Here is a 22,464-nt window from a genome sequence, read left to right on the forward strand (position 1 = left end):
GGTGCTGTGCAGCCTCTGTCCCTGCGTCTGCCCTGGTCCTGGCGGTGACTGCGGTGCTGTGCAGCCTCTGTCCCTGCACTTTCCCTTTTCACTACCGCATCCCCATGGTGCTGGCGGAGTGAGGCTGTAATGTCCACGTCTCCTGCAGGTCCTCCTCAACTGGATTAACGATGTGCTGGTGGAGGAGAGGATCATTGTCAAGCAGCTGGAAGAAGACCTGTACGATGGCCAAGTGCTGCAGAAGCTCTTGGGTGAGTCCCCAGCAGGGACAGCTCTGTCCCACCCCCATATCCCTGCAGCAGCCCGGGGCTGGACCAGGATTCTCTGCATAGTGACATTGGTCACAGGTCCTAGGAAGACATTAAAAGCTGAAGTGCACGCCTCCCAGGTGGTGCCCCCAGGCCCCAGGCTGTGGCTTCAGGGTCCTCTGTCCCCTCACTGTTTCTACAGAGCACCCAGCCATGGGGCAGCTGGAGGCACAATATCCAGAGCTGCCTGCGGCTCCCCTCCTGTTGGGCTCAGGCCCACTTTGTGTCTCACCCCTCTCCACGACCCCCTTTCAACTTGAGCTCCTTCATCTCTGGATGGGAGGCAGCAGGAGGGAAGTGGGTCCCCAGCAACATTCTGTGAGTGAATGTGTCACCAAATACATTTTTTGTACACTAAAAATGCAAAAAATTAGCCAGGTGTGGTGGTGCACACTGATAGTCCCAGCTACTTGAGAGGCTGAGGCAGGAGAATTGCTTGAACCTGGGAAGCGGAGGTTGCAGTGAGCCAGGATCACGCCACTGCATTCCAGCCTGGGCGACAGAGCAAGAGTCTGTCTCCAAAAAAAAAAAAAAAAAAAAAAAAAAAGTGAGTTCCCACTGATACCTCTAATTCCAGTTCAATGCTACAAGTTTCTCCCTTACCTGTCAGCATTCTCTATTCCAATCTCCAGGGTAAACCTTGGTTCCAGAAATATATTTGCTGTTTACTCTGATTGCATATAAAATAGTGTCAGAATTATGGTATCAATACCTCTGTCAACTACAAACATGCTAAGTATAAGATATTTTTCCGTTATTTTTTAAGTATGTGATATATCCACTAAGAGTATATAGTCAGAATTCTGTGTTCAGAGCTTAGCTGAATTATCTCCTGTTCTAGTGGTCATGTCATCCATTTGATGTATAAATAATTTGTTTCTGTCTGTATTTAGTTTTTGGGTATATGTTTGCATTTACTTTTATTTAATATTACTTTTAAAAATATGAAGCATTTATGTGCTTCAAAAGTCAAAACGGTGAAAATGACATACCTTGAAAGGTCTTGGCCACGTGTGATGGCTCAGCCCGATCATCCCAGCACTTTGAGGGACTGAGGCAGGAGGATCACTTGAGCCCAAGAGTTTGAGATCAACCTGGGCAACATAGTGGGACCTTGTCTCTACAAATTACCAGATGTGATGATAGGCATCTGTAGTCCCAGCTGCTTGGGAGGCTGAGGCAGGAGGATTACTTGAGCCTGGGAGGTCGAGGCTGCAGTGAGCCATGATTGTCCCAATGCATTCAAGCCTTGGCAACAGAGAGAGCCTGGAGGCGGGGGGGACGACTCACTGCTTTTTCTCCCACCTATACACTCTCAGGTAACCATTTTCAATGGATTCTGATTTTATCCTTATGTTTCTTTACAAAAATGTCCGTACACACACCTACTCATTTCCCTTTCGTTCCGTGCATGAAAGATGGTATACGCGATACACTCTTTGATGCACCTTGCTTGTTTCACTTAATAATATGTTCTAGGAATCCTTCCATGTGGAGATCACCTTTCTTTTTCTTTATGGCTGCATAGTACTTCGCCGTGTGGCTGTTCCTTAGTTTATTTACCCAGTCTCCTGTATTGAACGTTTTTGTCATTTCCAGTATTTTTCTATCACCAATAATATTATGGGAATATCCTCATGCAGATGTTGAAGAAACTAGAATCATTGACCTCAAGTGTAATGAGTGGTTTCCTTGAGCTCACCGCTGCAGAGGAGGGAATTCCCAAATTGTGAGATGGGTCACCTCTCACCTCTGGCTTTCCCAGGTCTGTTGTGCCTTGGTTGATCTTTTCTGTATCCACTTTCTGTGTTCTCTGGACTGTTGAGTGTGCAGACACGATGTAATATTTCTGTTAAAACAATGGTCCCTTGCTCCTGCAACATTGCAGTTTCTCTGCGTCACACAAATGCACTGACCACTAGATTTGGCATTTGGTTGGTCACTGGTGGCCCGGATGAGAGCAGATTCAGTGCAGTGGTGAGGGTAACATCCTGATCGGGGAGGGCTCAGGGGCAGAGAACTGTGCCTTTGAGGTGCATGATTTTGAGAGGAAGAGAGAGGAAGGGAAGTGAGACTCTTGTCGCTGTGGCTCCTTTTCTTTTTGAGACAGGGTCTTAGCCCATCACCCATGCTGGAGTGCAGTGGTGCAATCAAGGCTCACTGCAGCGTCCACTTCCTGGGCTCAGGTGATTCTCCCACCTTAGCCTCCCGAATGGCTGGGAGTACAGGTGCTCACCATCATGCCTGACTAATTTTTTGTGCTTTTGGTAGATACGTGGCCTCGCCGTGTTGCCCAGGTTGGTCTTGAACTCCTGGGCTCCAGCAATCCACGCACCTCAGCCTCCCAAAGTGCTGGGATTACAGCGTGAGCCACTGTGCCCATCCATAGTAGCTCCTTTTCATGTCTGTCCACCGGGCACCATCCAGGCTGCCTGCTGAAATCACGTGCGTGGCGCACTTGGCACTGCACCTGGCACAGGTCTGTCGTCAATAAGCAGGAGTTGCTATTGTTATCGTTGTCATTTTCTAAACAGACAAATAAAAGCCAAGAGCAGAACTGAGGAGCGTCTGGCTCCCTGCTGGTCCCCCACCCACTCCAAGTCCCTCGGGTGACTGGCACATGGTAAATATTTGTTGATTAAGTCCATGAAGAAAGCCCTGCAGTTTCATTACCTATGCATATTGTGGGGTCCTCTTGCGGGAAATGAAAACGGAACAGATAGATGAGTATTTGTCTGGATTTCTGGTCTTCAGTGCCATCCACAGACTCGGGAAGGGACCAGCTATTTGCTGAACAATCTTTCAGTTCTCTTAGAGTTGTGATATGTTTTCAGGTCCCAAAGTGCCTGTGACAGTGGCCTCGAGAACTCAGTGTCCCCTTGTACCTGGGATAGCACACCTCTTAAAGATCAGGAGGAGATTCCACCCGCGTCATCCCCAGCACTGGTGGACTCAGCAGATCCTGTGTCTGGGGTTTCTTTTCTGCTCAACCTCCCCTGCTTTGATGGACTGCACAAACAAGCCCCATCCTGGTGGAAGGGTCTCCCCATGGGCCATCCTGGAGGGTCATTCCTTCAGGGCAGGGCTGGTGACTGGGGTGGGATCGTGTTTTTCTGCACTGTTGAGACAGAGGACTGACTGCTGCAGGGGATAGGTGGGCTGCGCAGGGGCTGCTGAAGGATGTGAGTGGGTAGGGGGGTAGGGCGTGGTTCAGGAGAGAGAGAGACTGGGGGAGCCCCTGTAGGAAAAACCCAGGGGTTCAGCATCGGTAGTTGCCTCTGGACAGAGTTTGCACACTCTGTACAAAGGGCTCTTACAGATCAGTTCTTGGAGGGAAACCTCCTGGGCTTGTGACAAGTGGTGGGTGGGGTGATGAGGTGCTAGGGAGGCCATGTCCCATAACTCACTCTGAAGGACACAGTGATGCTTGGACCACGCTGTGTGTCCTTATTCAGCTGGCCCTCAGGAAGTACACTTGGAGGGAAACATGCCTGTGTTTGTTTTGGTCACACATTCATTCATTCATTTATTCATTTGTCTGGTGGATGAGTGTTCATTGGCTGACATGTGTTGGGTGGGTCTTGGCTCTGGAGACGCAGTCGGAAACAAGAGAGATGAGCCCCCTACCCCACCCCCATCCACTCCCCCAGCACACAGTCTAGCAGAGCGAGGAAAGGGAAGTATTATGGGGCAGGGTGGTTCAACCTGAGACGTAGATGTTTTAAGGGAGTGACAAGTGCTAGGAAGACAGTAACAGAAGACTGTGGGGTAGAGTGGTGGGTGGGGATGGGGCAAGCAATCCAGGGCAGCTCCTCTGGGGAGGCGACATTTGACCACACATCTGCACAGTGAGCTTGGGAAGGGCGTTCTGGGCTGAGGCTGTAAAGCGAGAAAGAGCCTGCTGTCTTGGAGGGGCAGTGAAAGGAGGTGGAGGCGGGGCTGAGATGGCAGAGAGGGAGGGAGAGAGCCAAGAGAGGAGGCTGGGGCCAGATCTCATTGAGCCCTGGGAGACAATAGCCTTTGTTCCAGGTGATAGGAAGCCACTGGAGGTTTTGAACAGGGCTGTGACGTGGACTGGGTTAGAGTTTAAAAGGGCACTTGGGCTTCTGGGTGCAGGGTGCATGGGGAGGAGAGTCAGGAGTTGGAGCTGAGAGGTCAGTCAGGACACCACTGCCACGGCCCAGGCATCCGATGAGGTGGCTCAGCCCCCAGAGTGAAAGGGCAGACATAGGAATGTTCTGTGCAGTTAAATTGTCAGAGGAATCAAGGCTGATGGCCAGGTTTGTGGCATGAGCGACTGGCAAATGGGAAGCTGTTGGGAGTAGGGTGGGAGGTGGAGAGGGTGCAGGTCTGTGTTGGACATGCTAGGGCTGAGATCCCTGCCCTCTTGGAGGCGATACTGGGCGGCTAAGCCTGGAATCCAGGCTGCAGTGTACATCTGAAGCCAGCAGCACTGAGCTGATGTTTAGTGCCATGGGTCCACACGGTTTCATCACCTAGAGAGGGTGTTCCAAATTATATTTGGCCAAATGCCAAATGGCCAAGAATTAACATCTATATTTGGCTAAGGTGAGAATCCCCATCTCAGAATGAGCTCCCATGATGCAAGAATAAATCTGAAATGTTCATCAAGATGCATCATACTTACCACAGTTTTATTCTAAAAACATGAGGGGTCGAAGTTTTGATGTTTTGCATTGCAGTGTCAGTAGTCATGCCCGCCCAGCACTGTTGGGTGCCAGTTGCTCTCAAGGTCTTCAAACCAGACATTTGTGTTGCTAGATGCTGTGATGCCTTCAACTGGGAAGGCTAGAGGAGCACATGGACCTTTGACTGATGCTGTCTGAAGGGATGCGCCTCACGTGAAGCCAGCCCTGGGTTGTCAGCCTTTCTCCCTCTCTGAGTGGTGGGTTATGGTAGAGACTCACCTCCTCTTGGACCTTGCATGTGAAGTTTTGGCTGTTGCTGGTGACGGCCCTCTGTCGAAACAGTCCCTCTGATTGGTACTTTGCTCCCTGCCGGAAGCAGATATGTTTTAGTATTTTCAGAAGCAAACCTGAGTGTCGTGTTCACTTTTTTGGGGGGTGGGATGGAATCTCGTCTGTCACCCAGGCTGGAATGTGGTGGCATAATCTTGGCTCGCTGCAACCTCCACCTCCCAGGTTCAAGCGATTCTCTGGCCTCAGCCTCCTGAGTAGCTGGGATTACAGGTGCATACCACCACGCCTGGCTAATTTTTGTAATTTTAGTAGAGACAGGGTTTTGCCATATTGGTCAGGCTGGTCTTGAACTCCCGACTTCATGATCTGCCTGTCTCAGCCTCCCAAAGTGCTGGGATTACAGGTGTGAGCCACCACGCCTGGCCTGACTTTCATTTTTTATTTCTGATGCTTTTGTCTGTACCTGTGGCTTCTCCCACGCAATCACTTGAAGCAGTATGTCCACAAGCTCTGTGTCTGGCAGCCTGACCGTGGAACCGACCCTCGGAATCTCAGGGCAGGTTCTGAATTTGTGTCTGCATCTCAGCCGTGGTTGCCTGTAGACAACACCAGTGCCTTCTGTGGAGTAGAATTGCAAGGGCATCTTTAAAGCCGGCATCCTCCCCTCTCCAGGTACATCCTTTTGGTTCCCTCTTCGGTTAGCCCTGGCAAATGCAGCGCCTACTCCGGAGTTGCTGTGATTGTCCATGAGCTGTGTTATCCATAAAGTATAACATGAGGCTTCCTTTGGATCAAGCAGCCTTTTTCTTGTGGAATAGCTGCTGTCCCATCTTGTTTGAATAATTGCATAAGCACTTGAGAAGGCAGTTCTAAAATCTCTTGAGTATCAAGTGGTTTGACATATTAATACCACTTTTTTTTTTTTAACTGAAAAAAAGAACAGTGGATGAGAATATTCAGATAGTAACAGAACATCAAAATGTCTTGGCTGGTTTTGTGAACACTGTTCGACTGAAAATACGTAATATGCTACTCATGTGATATACTATTGACGTGATAGGACTGATGTGGTCACCGATCCTCGAGCCCCGGGATGCCAGGAATGACCATGGTGTAGGCATTCAGCTCTTTGGCTTTCCAAAGGCAGAAGCCCAAACCAAACAGGAGATTTGGGCTGAAAACCAAGGCGGAAGCTAACTTTTGTGCATCTGTGGTAGAGAAGAGGTCTGAGGACTGGGCCTGGGCTGTCAGCCGTTCATGGTCAGGAAGAGGAAGTTCCGGCAAAGGAGTCTGATGGGGGTCAGTCGTGATGGGAGGGAGCCAGAGGAATGTTGCATTTGGGAGGGGTAGACGAGGTGTTCCTAGGAGGTGGGAGGGAGTGAGAGGAAGAGAGTGGGAACAGATCCCTGGTTTGGCCATGTGAAAATTGCCTAGGAGTACCACCATGCCTGGCTAAGTTTTATAATTTTACTAGAGACAGGGTTTTGCCATATTGGTCAGGCTGGTCTCGAACTCCCGACTTGTACTCCTCTCCAGAGGAGTCCTTTTTCATTTTCTGCTCTTGAGATAGGTCTCACTCTATTGCCCAGGCTGTAGTGCAGTGGTGTGATCACAGCTCACTACAGCCTCGACCTCTTTGGTTTGGATAATCTTCCTACCTCAGCCTCCCTGGGTAGCCGGGACCACAGATGCATACCACCACACACAGATAATTTTTGCTTTTTTTTTTTTTTTCTTTTGTAGAGTTAGGGTTTTGCCGTGTTGCCCAGGCTAGTCTTGAACTCCTGGGCTCAAACGATCCTCCCACTTTGGCCTCCCCAAAGTGCGGGGATCACAGGCATGAGCCACTGCACCCAGCCGAGCCCCTCTTCTTGAAAGTAGATTCTGGAAGCAGCTGCCAAGTTCTCTGCCACATACCAGGTTTCTAGGGGTGTAGCTCCCCTGTGTTTGCAGTGCAGCTCTCAAAGTAGACTGCATGTGGCCAGAGTGAGGTGCTCACCCTGGGGGAACTCCTCTGGCTGTCGCTCTCCTGCTGCTCACTCATGGGTATGCCCTCTCCTTACGAAGGTCAGGTCCTTCCTCACATGTGTACCCAGACCCACATGTGGCCATCACCCAGGGTCACCTGCTACATGGGAGAATCCTTCTCAGCTTTCTGTGTCTCTTTTTGTGCAGGGAAGATAGGGGTCCTGGCCATGACAGAGCCCTGAGCGGCTCCTTCAGCCCCTGTCAGTGGTCACAGTGATGTCTGGTGATGCAGGTGGCCATGTACCATATTCTCTGCTGTGCAGGAGTCACCCAAGACCCAGCCTATGGCAGCACGCGGGCATGGCCCGTCTCTCTGGTCTCTGTTGCGGGCTGTTTCCACCACCAAATTCATATGTTGAACCAGGCAAGACATTTTGATGCTCTGTTACTATCTGAATTCTACATGTGGGGCCCACCCATGGGACCTCATTTTACCTTAATTGCCTCTTTAAATACAGGTACATAGGCCGGGTATGGTGGCTCACGCCTGTAATCCCAACACTTTGGGAGGCCGAGGCAGGTGGATCACCTGAGGTCAGGAGTTCGAGACCAGACTGGTCAACATGGTGAAACCCTGTCTCTACTAAAAATACAAAAAATTAGTCAGGCATGGTGGCAGGCACCGTAATCCCAGCTACTTGGGAGGTTGAAGCAGGAGAATCATGTGAACCCGGAAGGTTGCCGTGAGCTGAGATCATGCCACTGCACTCCAGTCTGAGTGGCAAAAGTAGAAATGCTGTCTCAAAAAAAAAAAGAAAAGAAAAGAAATACAGGCGCATTGCAAGGTATGAGAGCCTCACCCCCTAGGAGAGACGGGCAGCCTGGCTGGCCCCCACTGGCCCTGCTACCAGCCAGCCCTGCAGGTTGAACCTCAGAATGTGACTGTTTAAGGAGGTAATAGGCTGGGTGCAGTGGCCCATGCCTGTAATCCCAGCACTTTGGGAGGCCGAGGTGGGTGGATCACTTGAGGTCAGGAGTTTGAGACCAGCCTGACCAACAAGGCAAAATCCAGACTCTACTAAAAATACAAAAATTACCCAGGCATGGTGGCAGACGCCTGTAATCACAGCTACTGGGGAGGCTGAGACAGGAGAATCGCTTGAACCTGGGAAGCGGACGTTGCAATGAGCTGAGATGGTTCCATTGCACTCCAGATGGCATCACTCCTGGGCGACTAGAGTGAAATTCCATCTGAAAAAAAAAAAAAAAAGAGGTAATGAAGGTAAAATGAGGCCATATGAGTGGGCCCTAATCCAATATGTCTAGGTTCCTATAAAAAGAGATCAGGACACAGACATGCACAGAGGGAGACCGAGTGAGGACACAGGAAGGAGAGGGCAGCCATCTACAAGCCAGGAGAGGGGCCTCAGAAGGGTCCGCCCTGCTGGTGTCTTGGTCGTGGACTTCTGGCCTCCAGAGCTGGGACATACATCTCTGTTGTCGAAGCCACGCGCTTCGTTACAACAGCCCAGGCAACCCAATCCATTGTCCTCCACTCCTCTGCCGACTCCTCTTCCTCCACCCTGGGTGACGTGGCTGTGTTCTGTCTGCAGGGCTGCATGGTGGCAGCTGCAACGGGAGCACGTCAGGCCCCCCATCTCCCTGGTGTATGAGGCTCTGCGACCACCCAGCTCTGTGCCATCCTCTCTCTCTCCTTCCTTCTCCAGGCTGCCCTGCCCTGCCCTGTTGGGTAGTTGAACACCTGTGGGACCTACTTGCTTTCCACTTCCAGGGTGCGAATTCAGACAGACAGCTGTGGATGACTCAGCGAGGAGCTGTTAGATCCAGATGGAGGGAAATCAGATGAATAAGCGGGGATCGTTTTCACTCCCCTGCAGGATGCGCTTTGTCGGGCTGCTTTTTTCCCTCTCTTACAGTCACTGCCACCCAATCTGATGTTATTTACGGGTGTCTCTCTCCACTAGGGACCTCTGTTATCTGCCGTTTCCAGCACCTAGGACAGTGCCTGTCACACAGTGGTGCCCAGTCCCTCTCTGTGAGTCAGCAAATGAATGATTGAAGGTGTGTTCTGAGCCCAGCAAACCTTGCTGTAGAATTGTATTGTCCTGAAAGGGTTACCAAAGCTGTTTGTTTTCCAATTGAGAAAAGGGAGGCTGTTGGGGAGATCATGCTGAAGACTTGGGGGCCTCCAGCTAAAATGATTTAAACGGAACCTTGCCCTGGGAATCACTTGCAAAACAGAAACCCCATTTGTGACCAGCCTGGACTTGATTGCTGTCATGATCGCCCGTCAGTGCTGGCGTCACTGACAGCAGCTGTGTATGGAAGGCTCCATGCTGAGAGCTTGCCGTCACCCTCCCAGAAAACCATCTCATGATGCTCTGTGATGTTGCTTTTGTCGTTTTGCAGAGGGGATCTATCAGTAAAGACAGGAGTCTTAGAATCGAAGACTAGCAGGGAAGCTGGGGGTCCTTCCTGCCGTGTGGCCCTGCAGCAGGCGTGGGGTGGGGCGCTGGTGGCCAGCACCCCTGCCAGCACCTACTGCTATCAAAAGGGAAATTGAAGGAGGTGCGGGCCTGGCTGGAGCTCAGTCTCAGTAATTGAATCTAGACGAAATGTGACAGTTCTTGTCCGCGCTCCTCCAGATTGCTTCCTGCCCATTCTTGGTAATAAAGTCGTCGCCTGCTCTGTGAATATCTAATCTAACTTCCTATTGTGGTGTCAGAATGTTAGAGAAACAGGAATTGGAGCCTCAGGTGTGTGGGGAGGCAGAGGCAGCCTCTAAGACCGTTTCTATTATTGCTATTATCTCTATCCGTCCTCTCCCTTCCGGGACCCACTGGGACAGTCTCCTTCTCACCTGCTGACCCCCACTCTAGGTCTTCCCGGGTAACCCCCTTGCCTCTCAACTGCATCTCAAATTACGTTTTTCCCATTTTATATGCATGGAATGTTCCCGAGTATAACACCCACAGTTTTATCCTTAACTCTTCTTCCCTTTCCAATCTGGAGTCATTCTCTAAGAAAGATGAGTGACCTGAAAGCTCAGAGTTCCATGGCTCAACATCTCAAGATGCCTCCATGGCCACATGGTAACCGGCCCTGCTTCGGGGACCTCCTTGCAGCCAGGGTCCTGGTGGTTCTGAGTTCCGCCAGCTAGATTCTTCCCTTCCCCCTGCCTCCCTCCCCCGCTTCTTCCCTCCCTCCGTCCTTCCCTCCCTCCCTCCCTCCCTCCCTTCCTTCCTTCCTCCCTTTCTCCCTCCCTTCCTCCCTTCCTTCCTTCTTTCCTTCCTTCCTTCCTTCCTTCCTTCTTTCTTGACAAGGTCTCACTCTATTGCCTAGGCTGGAGTGTAGTGGCACAATTTCGGCTCACTGCAACCTCCGCCTTGTGGATTCAACTGATTCTCCTGCCACAGGTGCGCACCAGCACACCCAGCTAATTTTTGTTTTTTTTTTAGTAGAGATGGGGTTTTACCATATTGGTCAGGCTGGTCTTGAACTTCTGGCTTCAGGTGATCCACCCATCTCAGCCTCCCAAAGTGCTGGGATTACAGGTGTGAGCCACCACACCTGGCCCTCCCAGCACTTTCTGACCCTCTCCTCTTGTCTTTCTCATTGCAGAAAAACTGGCAGGATGCAAGCTGAATGTGGCTGAGGTGACACAGTCAGAAATAGGGCAGAAACAGAAGCTGCAGACGGTGCTGGAAGCAGTACATGACCTGCTGCGACCCCGTGGCTGGGCGCTCCGGTGGAGTGTGGACTGTGAGTTCCATGCCACGGGGCGGGGGTGGGGTGGGGGGTGGGAGCATCTGCAGGGAGCCCGTCCTTTCGACATTCGTCATCCACATTTGTCATCCACATTCGTCATCATCATCCCATCTGGCCTTGCATCTTAAAACTGGGTTCATCTCCCTGCTCTGTGAGAGGTAGCATTGCAGGGGAGGGAACGGGAGTAGGGTTAGGGAGCTCCGAGGAAAGGGACCTGGTCAGGCCGAAACTCTCCATCCTCCCCAGGCTGCAGAGGAGAGAGGCATTGTTTCTGGCTAGGTGGATCAGAGGGACTTTGAGAGAGAGAAGCAGCCTTGAGGGGTTCTTGATGGGACTCAACTCCAAATGCCACTGGCAGCGTCACCCAGTGGGCTGTTTGCCTGTGACCCTCTGGAATGTGTCCCAGAGTGGGCTGGCATTAGGAGGGGTGAGATCACGGTATTCCCCAGAGAAGACATGAACCCGGAAGGTGAAAGACTAAGCCAGAAGAAGGTGGAAAGTTCTCCTCGGTCTTGCCCACTCCTTCCCCACCTCCTTCCCCTTGAAGCAGGGCCCTCAGGGTGTGGCTTCAGGACTCTCTGTGCTGGGCCAGAGGTCTCTGTGCTTCGCTGAGATGGGCCCTCAGCAGTGGGCAGGAGGCCCTGGAGCCTGGCCCTGCACCTGGTTTCTCGGCATCGAGACTTTGGGCAGACCCAGGCTGCCTCGTGGGTTGCTGGGCCTGTGGGTGGGGAATCGGGTGCCTTGTAAGCTCTGAAGCCCTCACAGGAGAAGTGGTGATGATGAGCAAACCTGAGTCCGCGTGCTGAGGAAGAGGGAGGAGGGAATCAGGCATGGCGGGGCTGATGTCTAATGTCCCCAGAGCCATGTCTGCCCTTGGCAGCCTACCCTAGTTGGGAGGGTTCATCGCATAGAGTGAGCCCTTTTGTAGCACCAGAGAAAGTAACATGCATCCTTGTGAAGGGGTACATGGCCGTGACCTGCTTCCCATGATCTTTTCCCTTTTGTGCTAATTTTACTACGCTGTTCCTTCCTTCTCCTCATCCCTGCCCAATTTATGGCTTTTAAGAACAAAATTGTGCTTCTAAAAGTGGTTGCACAGGTCGCCTCAGGCCAAGAGGAAAGGAGGCATTGAAACTAGAAATGGATTCACCCAGGTTACACATCGGCCGTCTTCATTCGTCCACGTTTCGGTCCGTCCTTGCCTCGCTGGGGTCTCATTTCGATGCTGCGTGTCTCTGTTGGCTTCTGTATGTGGGTTCAGGTTCCTGTCTGACCCAATCTAAAGCATCTCCCTTCCTCCTCCCTCCCACAGCGATTCACGGGAAGAACCTGGTGGCCATCCTCCACCTGCTAGTTTCCCTGGCCATGCACTTCAGGGCCCCCATCCGCCTTCCTGAGCATGTGACCGTGCAGGTGGTGGTGGTTCGGGTGAGTATAACCGAGAGATCAGCCTGTCTGTAATGCCGCCGGAGAGGCAAAGTCTTCTTCCTCCTGTGGCTTTCCTGCCCTCCCCGCTGTTTTCCCCCTCCCCGCAAGAGGCTACCTTCTGTTTTTCCCTTTTGACAACATGTGTGTCTCACCCTGGCTCCGAGATAAATGATTAGGATGGGAACAATGGCATTGATTTGATGAGAGGCAGAGGCATGAGGGTGTTGAGGTTTAATTTTCCACAGTTTTGAAAAGAACATTCATTTCTCTCCAAAGGCAACTGGTTGGAATTCAATCCCCTTGAATGTGCTTATTACTCATTGGAGGAGGTTGGCCCTGTGGGATGAAACAGACACCCAGATTAAAGCCGCTTTGCATTTGCTGGGGATTGTTCATCATGCCCCATTATCTCTTTTTTTGGGTTCATTTCTCTTGATTCGTTTGGAGAAATGGAACCAGGACCCAGGTCCTTCTAACAGAGGGTGAGGTAGAGTCACCTTTCTCTTGCTGTTTCTTTTATGTTTATGTTTTTATTTATTTATTTATTTATTTATTTATTTTTGAGACAGAGCCTTGCTCTGTAGCCCAGGCTGGAGTGCAGTGGCACAGTCTCGGCTCACTGCAACCTCCGCCTCCCAGGTTCAACGGATTCTCCTGCCTCAGCCTCCTGAGTAGCTGAGATTACAGGCATCCACCATCACGCCCAGCTAATTTTTGTATTTTCAGTAGAGATGGGGTTTCACCATGTTGGTCAGGCTGGTTTTGAACTCCTAAGCTCGTGATTCGCCCGCCTCAGCCTCCCAAAGTACTGGGGTTACAGGTGTGAGCTACCGTGCCCGGCTATTTTTTATTTTACTTTTGAGACAGGGTTCCACTGTGTCACCCAGGATGGAGTACCATGGTGCAGTCACAGGTGACTGCAGCCTCAACCTCTTGGGCTCAAGTGATCCTCCCACCTCAGCCTCCCAAGTAGCTAGGACTACAGGCACAGGCCACCACACCCGGCTAATTTTAAATTTTTGTAGAGATAGGGTCTCGCTATGTTGCCCAGGCTGGTCTCAAACTCCTGGGCTCAAGCGATCCTCCCATCTCGGCCTCCCAAAGTGCTGTTATGATGGGCAGGAGCTGCCGTGCCTGGCCTTGTTTCCCGCACACTTAAGTGGACAGTCGCTGCATAGGGTTCATGTGCGTAGTTTCCCTAGTAAATGTGCACTGCGCGTCTGCCATCCTCCAAGCACTCAGCATAGGCTGCCGAGGCAGGAAAGGAGAAACACGCTTGGGGTCTGCGGGGACGTCCACTGCTGCCAGAGTTGAGGTCACGCTGGAAACTTGGACGCCTCCGTGTTTATTTGACTCGAGACATCTGGCTCCACTTTCCTCTGGCTTTTAAACTTCTCAGTCCCGTGGTCTCTGTGGTCCGGGAGGACCTGGCTGTGGCCGTGTTTTCCGAACCCATTCTGACCCCTCTGTCACCCTGGGAGCTTGGTCTTGACCTGACGGGAATGCCCGTCTCTGGCATCAGGCGAGGGCCATCTCATGTTGCTGTAATTTTCCTTCCTAAGGTGGATGTTTGCGGTTGGTGGTGGTGACTTAGGACCTCGGGGTCCATTCCTATTCCCCTTATCTTGGCCACGGGTTCACAGGCAGCCGTCCTGGAAAGGCTTCCCTAGGGTACACGGGGATGTGGTTCCCAACCTTACCTACGTCAGCCCGGGGCCCCAGGAGCCCTGTGCAGCCTCCAAAACCCCAGTATTTCCTTTCAGCCTTGCACTTGGGGCCAAGATAATCATTGGGGTTTGCAGCAAGTTTGAACCAGGAAAGCACTTGTGGTGCTTCCTGCCATAACTGGGGTTAGAGGAGTGTTGTTTGGACCATCACAGTGGAATAAAACAAGAAGCCGGGGGTCCTGTGAACTGGGCCATGACTCCCCAGACCCTAGAGCTGCCTTCTGTCTTCCCTGCAGCCTCCTCTGAGCTTCCTCAGGGGTCCCCTTATCAACTCAAGACAGGGTGATGCAAGGGATGTCGCATTTCCTGGGCGGGAAGGAAGGAAGGGAAGGGCCTTATTTGCTGCCTGGCCACATGGCTTTGGGCTGATCACCTGCTGTTGGAAATAGATGTTGGAAATAGATGCTCGGTGCCACAAAGAAAAATGAGCACTGAGACACAGGATCAGCACGCAGTTTTTACTTTCTGGACTGCAGGAAGGGCACTCTCGGGTTTTAGTTTAGATTGTGAGGCCTGGCTCCAACCGACAGAGATTAGACACGGCAGTGAGCACAACCCCAAATGTGTAAGGAATACATTTGTCTGTTTTCCTTTGCTCATTGTACTGCCGTGGCAAGATGGCTGGTGCCACCAAGCATCTATTTCCAACACTTGCCTTTGCTGAGCTCCAGTGCTTTCCCCCATAAAATCAAATTTTACTATAAACCTTTAAAACATCCAGCTTTATGTCTCCAGTCCCTAGACGTGGGCCCAGCACCTGGTGGGTGGGTGCCTCATGCATGCCTGGTCTGTGACTAAGTGAATACAGTCTCTCTGGACCATCCTCGGCAGACCCTCCTGAGAATCAGAGTTGTTCCGTAACCAGCACCTTCCCTGAGTGTTCGCTGGAGGCCAAGCTCTGGAAAGGGATGGAAGCCCAGATCTTGGTGGTGTCCATGGTGGGCTGGCCCAGTGGGAAGTGAGTTCCCGGTCCCTTGAGGGGTTCAGCGGTGCTTGGATCAGCTACCCAGCTCTACCTGGAGCTCCCGTGAGAGGTGGGCTGCCGCCCCTACTGTCACCACTGCCATGCCCCCACTTGCCAGCATCATTGCTTTTTTTATACCTGTCATGCTCTGGGAGAAGTGTGACCTAGGGCACAGTTTCCTAGGGCAGTGGTAACAAAGTGCCACAAAGCAGGTGGCTTAAAATAGCAGGCATTTATTCTCCTGCAATTATGGAGGCCAGAAGTCTGAAATCAAGACATCGTCAGAGCAGTATGTCCTTCCTCACGCCTCCTCCTCTAGGAGAGGGGTCTTCCTGCCTCCTCCAGCTCCTGATGGTGCCCATCAGTCCTTGGTGTTCTTGGCTTGCGGCCGCATCTCTCTAGGCTCTGCGTCCGTCATCACATGGCCTCCTCCCTCTGTCTGTTTCTGTGTCTATTTCTCCTTCTAATAAGGATGTGAGTCATACTGGATTAAGGTGGGGCTCACCATAATCATTGCAGCCTCATCTGAGCTGGTATCTGCAAAGACCCTTATTTCCAAATGAGGTCAAGTGCTGAGGTCCATGGTGTATATGAACTTTGGGGGACCCTTTTCAGTCCCGTGCATACATGGTCGCAGGGGGTGTTCTCTGTTACTTATGTTCCTTCCAATTGTGAGCCTCATCTCTCCTGGCTGCAAAGTGTAGAGGATCCCTTTGGGGAATCCTGACCTGGGGTGTTTCTCCTGAGACCTACCCAAATGCCAGCTCTCAGGGCCATGGGGAGATCAGAGGGTGGGGAGGAGGATGGGGACAGGTTGTGGCCACTGAAAGGCACCCTGCCCAGGGTCCCCTGCTGTGCCCTGACCAAGGCCCGGCATGCATGTTCAGCAGCACCCCTCCTTCACCGTGGCTGTCTTCTAAGAGGGTCTCCGGCCCCGCAGCTTCATCGCCCCGTCGGTGCATCCTTTCTCATCTCTCCACTGCCTGATTTTGTGTTTGTTTATGCCGGGGTTTTCAGAAGCGGGAAGGCCTGCTGCATTCCAGCCACATCTCGGAGGAGCTGACCACAACCACAGAGTAAGTGGACGCCTGCCCTGTCCTTCCAGGCCATGCTGCTCTGAGCGAGCTGGACCCCGGGCTGCCACTTCAGCCAGGAACGCCAGCGCACGTGGGGCTGCTCCTGGTCCACGCCCCTTCACTTTAGCATGTGATTCTCATGCTGCTTCCTATCCCAGCTCTCCCTCTGCACTCTTCCTTCAGAGCTTTGAACATTAGAGCAGAGTTACCTTCCACAGCCTTTGAATTTTTCATTCCTTATCTTAAAAGGTGAGCTTTAAAAATGTTCAAACTGGGGCAGGCAGAGTGAGAGTTCAGGACGGTTAGAGAGACCCATTGTCTCCGTTCGTTTATTTGCCTACATTAGCCCTGTCAGAGGTGGGAGCTGCATGTTTAAACCAGAACTTTCCTTTGACAGACACGGCTAAGCCATCTCTTATCTCTGAGAGAAAGCCAGGGGGCAGGTGTTCAGAAGTCCAAAAGGCTTCGAATCTATTGAAAGTAGCAAATCAAACAATAAATATCTGTGGTGTGTGGTTTTAAGGACCCCTTGTGATAACCTGTTAAGGGTCTTTAGAATTCACCGCATTTGTGCCTCTTGACTAAACCTGTTTCAGATGAAACAGAACATTTAAAAATTGATTGTCTCAGCTAATCCATCAGCTAAGTTCACAGAGTGATTAATTACTGTGTTGTGAATTCATGGATGGTATTTCAAAAATTGGAGCTGACACAGGAAACCACTCGTGGCTTGCAAGCTGTCAGGGAAGATGACGGGATGGTGGAGTGCAGGCTGACGCCTGTGCGGAGGCCGGTGAAGAGGCCTCGCAGTCTGCCCCAGGCCCGGGAAGGGAACAGGGAGAGCTGGAGGAGGGGAGGAGGAGACTGTGGTTCTGTGCCCGGCACAGTGGGCCTTTGGCAGCAGCTCTGCCTGTTCAGCGGTAGGAGAAGGGCTGCTTGTGAGGAACTGGGATTGCGCTGGTGTCTTACTGTTTATTGTTGTGTAACAAATCACCCCCAAAGCTGAGTGACTTAAAACAACATCTGTTTCATTTGCTGCTCACAATTCTGTGGATCAGCAATCTGGGCTGGGCTCAGCTGGGCGGCTCTTCAGCCAGTCTTACCTGGGGTTGCTCGTGTGATGCAGACACCTGAAGGCTGGATGGAGGCTGGGGAGGCTTCTCGGCCTCTCCCTACCTCTGGCGGTTGGTGTTCGCCTCCCCTGGGTCTCTTTCCTCCTCACGGAGCTGGACACCTTCCCAGAGTGCCCTCAGGGTCCTTTGAGAGTGAGAGTGCAGCTGCAGGCCCCTTGAGGCCTTGTCTCAGACATCCATACCCATGTCCTCAATTCTGTGAGTCAAAGTGAGTCACAGGTCATGCTGGATCAAGGTGCGGGAAACAGATTCTGCCTCCTTGTGCAGGAATGGCCTAGGCACATTGCTGGAGGTGGACACGCTGTGAAAAGAGTCCCCTTCCAGGTGAGGGCAGCAAGGAGGAGCTGGGGCCCCCACAGTCATCCTAAGTAAAACCAGAATGGTCCAGAGACAGAGAATGAGCAAGTGGATGGGAGAATAGCCTCAGCTGTTCGCCAGCGGTAACTGGCCCCCAGGACCTGCTGCATGCCAGGCTCCCTGCTGGGTCCACAGAGACATGGAGAGGTGGGCTGAGCACAGTCCCTCTCCTCCGGGGCAGCCCGTCCTGCTGGTGAGAAAGGACGCATCCAAGGACATGTACAGTCCAGCACAGGGGGCTTGTGGGAAGTGCCTCAGGGCCCTAAGGGGATTTCCAGGAGGAGGGGAGTGCCCCAAAGTCAGGGCAGGGGAAATTCCAGTGGAAGCCACCTCAACCAGATGCCAGGTAGCCCTGAGCAGCGAGAAGGGGAGCTGGGGTTTTCTAGCTGGAGTCAGCGTCCCTCTGCAAGCCAGGGCATCCCCTCTCCAGGCTGATGCCCCGGGTGGGTCCTCCTCAGGGCTCGTCATGCCATCCTGGTCACCTGTTCCTCTTTCCACCCCCCCCCCACCCCGTGGCCACAGAGAGTCTGACGGAGCATCTGAATCATGGGATGTCTGCTGAAAATCAGCGGCCCAAAGATCCATGTTCAGTTTCCTAAGGCAGCATCACCACCTCCCATCCAGTCTCAGTGTTCTCCTTTCTCTTTCTAGAGGCAGCTACGAGGTCACCCCCTCCGGGAAGTCCTCCTAGCTGCTAAGCAGGAGTGCTTGGCTTCCTGTTAGTTCCTGTAGCCTCTGGACACACGTGGCCAACACTGAAATATTGGCTTAGGAGGTCTCTCACCCCCGGCCATCCCGAGGGCAGGGCCACACAGTATTTATCTCCAGGGGATATTAATTTCTGTTATCTGCACAGCCTGCACATAGCAGGTGCTCAAGTAAGTGCTTGTTAAATAAGATGCAGCCGAAGGACTTGAGTCTAGAGGGATCTGGGGACAAAGTAAGGACTTCCTTGCCTCTCAGGAAGGCAGTGCGTGGAAAGGCTCTGGGCACTCAGGCGCTGGGAATCTTTGAGAAGATCCTCACCAGCCCCATCTCCCTCACTGCTTTTACTGCCCACTGCCTGAGGTCAGGGCCCGGCCTCATGCTTCCCCAGAATCCTTTAATTCCATGAGTCCTGCGAGTACATTGTGTTTATCCTGGAAACATAATACTTGGGTAACCAGCAACCTTGTGTGTTTATTTATTCATTTTTTTGAGAGAGTCTCGCTCTGTTGCACAGGCTGGAGTGCAGCGGTGCGATCCCAGCTCACTGCAGCGTCGACCTCCCAGGCTCAAGTGGTCCTCCCACCTCAGCTCCCGAGTCGCTGGGAGCACAGTCCACACCAATACACCCAGCTAATTTCTTTGTGCTTTTCTTAGAGGGGGTTTCGCCACAATGGCCAGGCTGGTCTCCGGCCTTGGGTTTTTGTCTGTCTGTTTTTGAGACAGAGTTTTACTCTCATTGCCCAGGCTGGAGTGCAATGGCAGTCTCGGCTCACTGCGACCTCCACCTCCTGGGTTCAGGTGATTCTCCTGCCTCAGCCTCCCATGTAGCTGGGATTACAGGCACCTGACACTGCACCTGGCTGATTTTTGCATTTTTAATAGAGATAGGGTTTCGCCATTTTGGCCAGGCTGATCTCGAGCTCCTGACCTCAAAAGATCCATCTGCCTCTGCCTCCCAAATGCTGGGATTACAGGTGTGATCCACCGTGCCTGGCCCAGCTTGTGTTTTGAGCCTTCCATGGCTGCCGGAAGCCCTATCATCTGCTGAAATCTTCAGGTTAACTAACCACTGTCTTGATTTAAGTGCCTCCCCTCCAAAAGGCATTCACGGCATGGCTAATGCACAAATAGAGGTGGTGATTTGCTGCTGATCTTGTGCAAACGTGAATAATCCACATGAGCACCTCTTGTTTATAATTAGAGTGGGCTGGAACATGGCACAGTGTGACCTGCTTTATCAGTCGGCCTTCACGTGGGCAGCAAGGGGCCTGGCTTTCTGGGTGGCCTGTCCCTCACCCTCCACGTGCTGCTTGTGAAACTGCATTCGGAGTGACCTATCTGACGCCTTTCTCTGTGCTCTTGTTTGCAGGATGATGATGGGCCGGTTCGGTAAGTAACCCCGGGGAAAGTGGGGAGACGGAGGTGTGTTAGGGCTGCCCCAGGAAGCTCCCCGAGAGTGTACATGGTCATCTGGGGGGAGTGGGAAGCTGGGTGGGTCTCACTGCCCCTGTAGTTCTGTAATCCTAGAGAAAGTACGCTGTCCGCCCCCACCTTTCGGTATAATGGGCTTGTTTCTCAGAGCTGAGAGGGGCTGGGTAGTGCTAGGTAGAGTCGGGTGGGGCCTGGCACAGTGACTCACACCTGTAATCCCAGCACTTTGAGGGGCCGAGGTAGTTGGATCACCTGAGGACAGTAGTTCAAGACCAGCCTGACCAACATGGTGAAACCCCATATCTACTAAAAAATACAAAAATCAGCCAGGTGTGGTGGCAGGCGCCTGTAATGTCAGCTACTTGGGAGGCTGCGGCAGAATTGCGTGAACCCAGGAGGTGGAGGTTGTAGTGAGCCGAGACCACGCCATTGTGCTCCAGTCTGGGCGACAGAGCGAGACTCTGTCTTTAAAAAAAAAAAAAAAAAAGGGTGGGGTGGAAGGCTGGGTGGCTAGCCAGGGAAGTGGGAGGGGGGCCTGGGACATCACTGGCTGGAACCGTCCAGGGCTGGGGCAGGAGCAGTCAAGGGTAAAGGGGAGGGAGGAGAGGCAGCTGGTATATGGCGCATCGTTAACTGGCTGGGAGAGAATGGTTCACCTCTGTGATGTCCTTCCACATGCATTACTTCCTCTTGGAAACTGCCTGGTTAGCAGACTTCCTCAGAGTCAGGCAGCCAGGGCCCAGCCCTGGCTGGTGGCCTGTGGCCTGCCCTTTCCTCTCTCTGCTCCTCATCTGTGAAATGGGAGCGTAAAAGGCTCTCCCTGAGCAGGGCTGCTGTGAGGATTGGGTGAGATCACAGGTGAGTGCCCTGCGTGGCGGGGGCGGGGGCGGGCAGCCCTCTGTGTGGTGGTTTTAGTGTTGGTTTTCAGTGGCTGTTCCCAATTGCTCTCTCTTCCCCCCAACTGAAGCCTGAGACCCCATCTTCATCTCAGCAAGAGATGGCAACATTTCAACCCTCAGAGCCAGGCTACCCCAGCCCTCGGCCTGGCCAGGCTCCCTGCTTTGGGGAGCATTTCAAAAGAGAAACCCCTTGACCCCCAAATACCATGTTCTCCAGTGAGCAGGGAGGGGAGAACAGTTCTTAAGAGGAAAAATGGAATCCAAATAGAAATTTCCCATCTGCCTCTCCAGCCTGCCAGCCCGGAGCTGATGCCTGTCCCTTTGGGGGTCCTCCGGCTGGGGGTGCCACCCCCTGAGTACTATACATTGAGGGCTGGGCCAGCTCGGCCATGGGGCTCTGTAACTTCAAAGTGATTATGGGGACCAGCTAGGATGCCATCGCTGCTTACCTGTTGTATTAGGGTTCTCTAGAGGGACAGAAGCGATAGCACAGACATATATATATATTAAGGGGAGTTTATTAAGGACATTAGTGCGTACCATCACAAGGTCCCACAGTAGGCCGTCTATAAGCTGAGGAGCAAGGAAGCCAGTCCAAACCCCAAAGCTGAGGAACTTAGAGTCTGATGTTCAAGAAGCATCCAGCATGGGAGGAAGATGAAGCCTGGGAGGCGAGGCCCGTCTAGTCTGTTCACACTCTGCGGCCTGCTTTTTATTCTGGCTGCGCTGGCAGCTGATGAGGTGGTGCCCACCCAGATCAAGGCTGGTCTCCCTCTCCCAGCCACTGACTCATGTCAGTCTCCTTTGGCAACACCCTCACAGACACACCCAGGGACCAAACCCTGGATCCCTCAGTCCAATCCAGTTGACAGTGTTAACCATCACGCCTACGGTGAGGGGACGGGGCTCAGATCCCACGGGGCTTGAATTGAGAAGATGCAGTGAGGATACGTCCGAGAGGCTTCCTTTGTGAGACCTTCCGCTGTGCTGGGGACATTCACAGGCCTTCGCTTTTTTTTTTTTTTTTTAAGGAGACTTTCAGCTCTTTTAAAACATCTCTATTATAAAAAAACAAAGGACAAGAAAGAGAAACCTGTGTGTGGTTGCTGAGGGAGGCGAAACCGCCGTGGGGCCACAGCTCATGGGGCCGGAGCGAGGCATCTCCCCACCCTGCGTCTAGGTGTAGGCACACTTTGAGGGCACAGTGCCCCCCTCTGTTACCCTCTCTCCACCCTTTCTTCCAGAGGAGGCTCAGCACCCCTTTGGAATTGTAGAGGCCTAGAGATGAGGAGAGTGGGCGCATCAAGCATTTCCGAATGTTTTTGGCTTTCTGTGGCGCTGTCACTTCTGTGTTTGGTACGGGCCTCGTTGGAGATTTAGGAAAAAGCCTGTACCATTGAGTTGGGGGCACACGGGCCTCGGGCTGTGTGTGGCACCCTGTGGCCCGAGGGCCCGGAAGCCTGGCCGCGGAGCCCCTGCCACCCTAGGAATGAGCTTTAGGGTCTGATGTGCAGGGCAGTGGCTCTCCAGGTAAGAGCCAGGTGTCACATGTGGAAAGTGGACCCAGCTGCCTCTCCAGGGGCATCGGGACTGTGGGATCACAAGACCAATTTGCACAAGAGGCCGATGGAGTGTTCTCATTACGCTGTAGGCTTTATGCTCTGTGCTTCAGAAAATGCAAACAGCCTATTAGTCGGTGACAGGCAATTAGTTCTGCCCCCGGGCTTGCTGCTTCC

At 52.5% G+C, this 22,464-nt stretch overlaps 1 protein-coding gene across 4 annotated transcripts in view; it reads left to right on the forward strand.

The window, feature by feature from the left end:
- The window catches only part of PARVB (parvin beta), a 143,447-nt gene that overhangs the window by 89,655 nt on the left and 31,328 nt on the right, over positions 1 to 22,464 (forward strand). For 3 of the 4 annotated variants that reach the window (XM_032261410.1, XM_032261411.1, XM_032261412.1), the window contains exons 4-8: positions 149 to 251; positions 10,859 to 10,999; positions 12,318 to 12,433; positions 16,142 to 16,200; positions 19,768 to 19,787. In XM_032261410.1, coding sequence (XP_032117301.1) covers positions 149 to 251; positions 10,859 to 10,999; positions 12,318 to 12,433; positions 16,142 to 16,200; positions 19,768 to 19,787 — 439 coding nt within the window. The remainder of the gene's footprint in view (positions 1 to 148; positions 252 to 10,858; positions 11,000 to 12,317; positions 12,434 to 16,141; positions 16,201 to 19,767; positions 19,788 to 22,464) is intronic. The other variant, XM_032261413.1, reaches the window with a different exon arrangement.

This window comes from Sapajus apella, unplaced genomic scaffold (genome assembly GCF_009761245.1).
Source record: "Sapajus apella isolate SASKATOON/1434 unplaced genomic scaffold, GSC_monkey_1.0 scaffold123, whole genome shotgun sequence".
In the NCBI taxonomy this organism is placed as follows: Eukaryota; Metazoa; Chordata; class Mammalia; order Primates; family Cebidae; genus Sapajus; species Sapajus apella.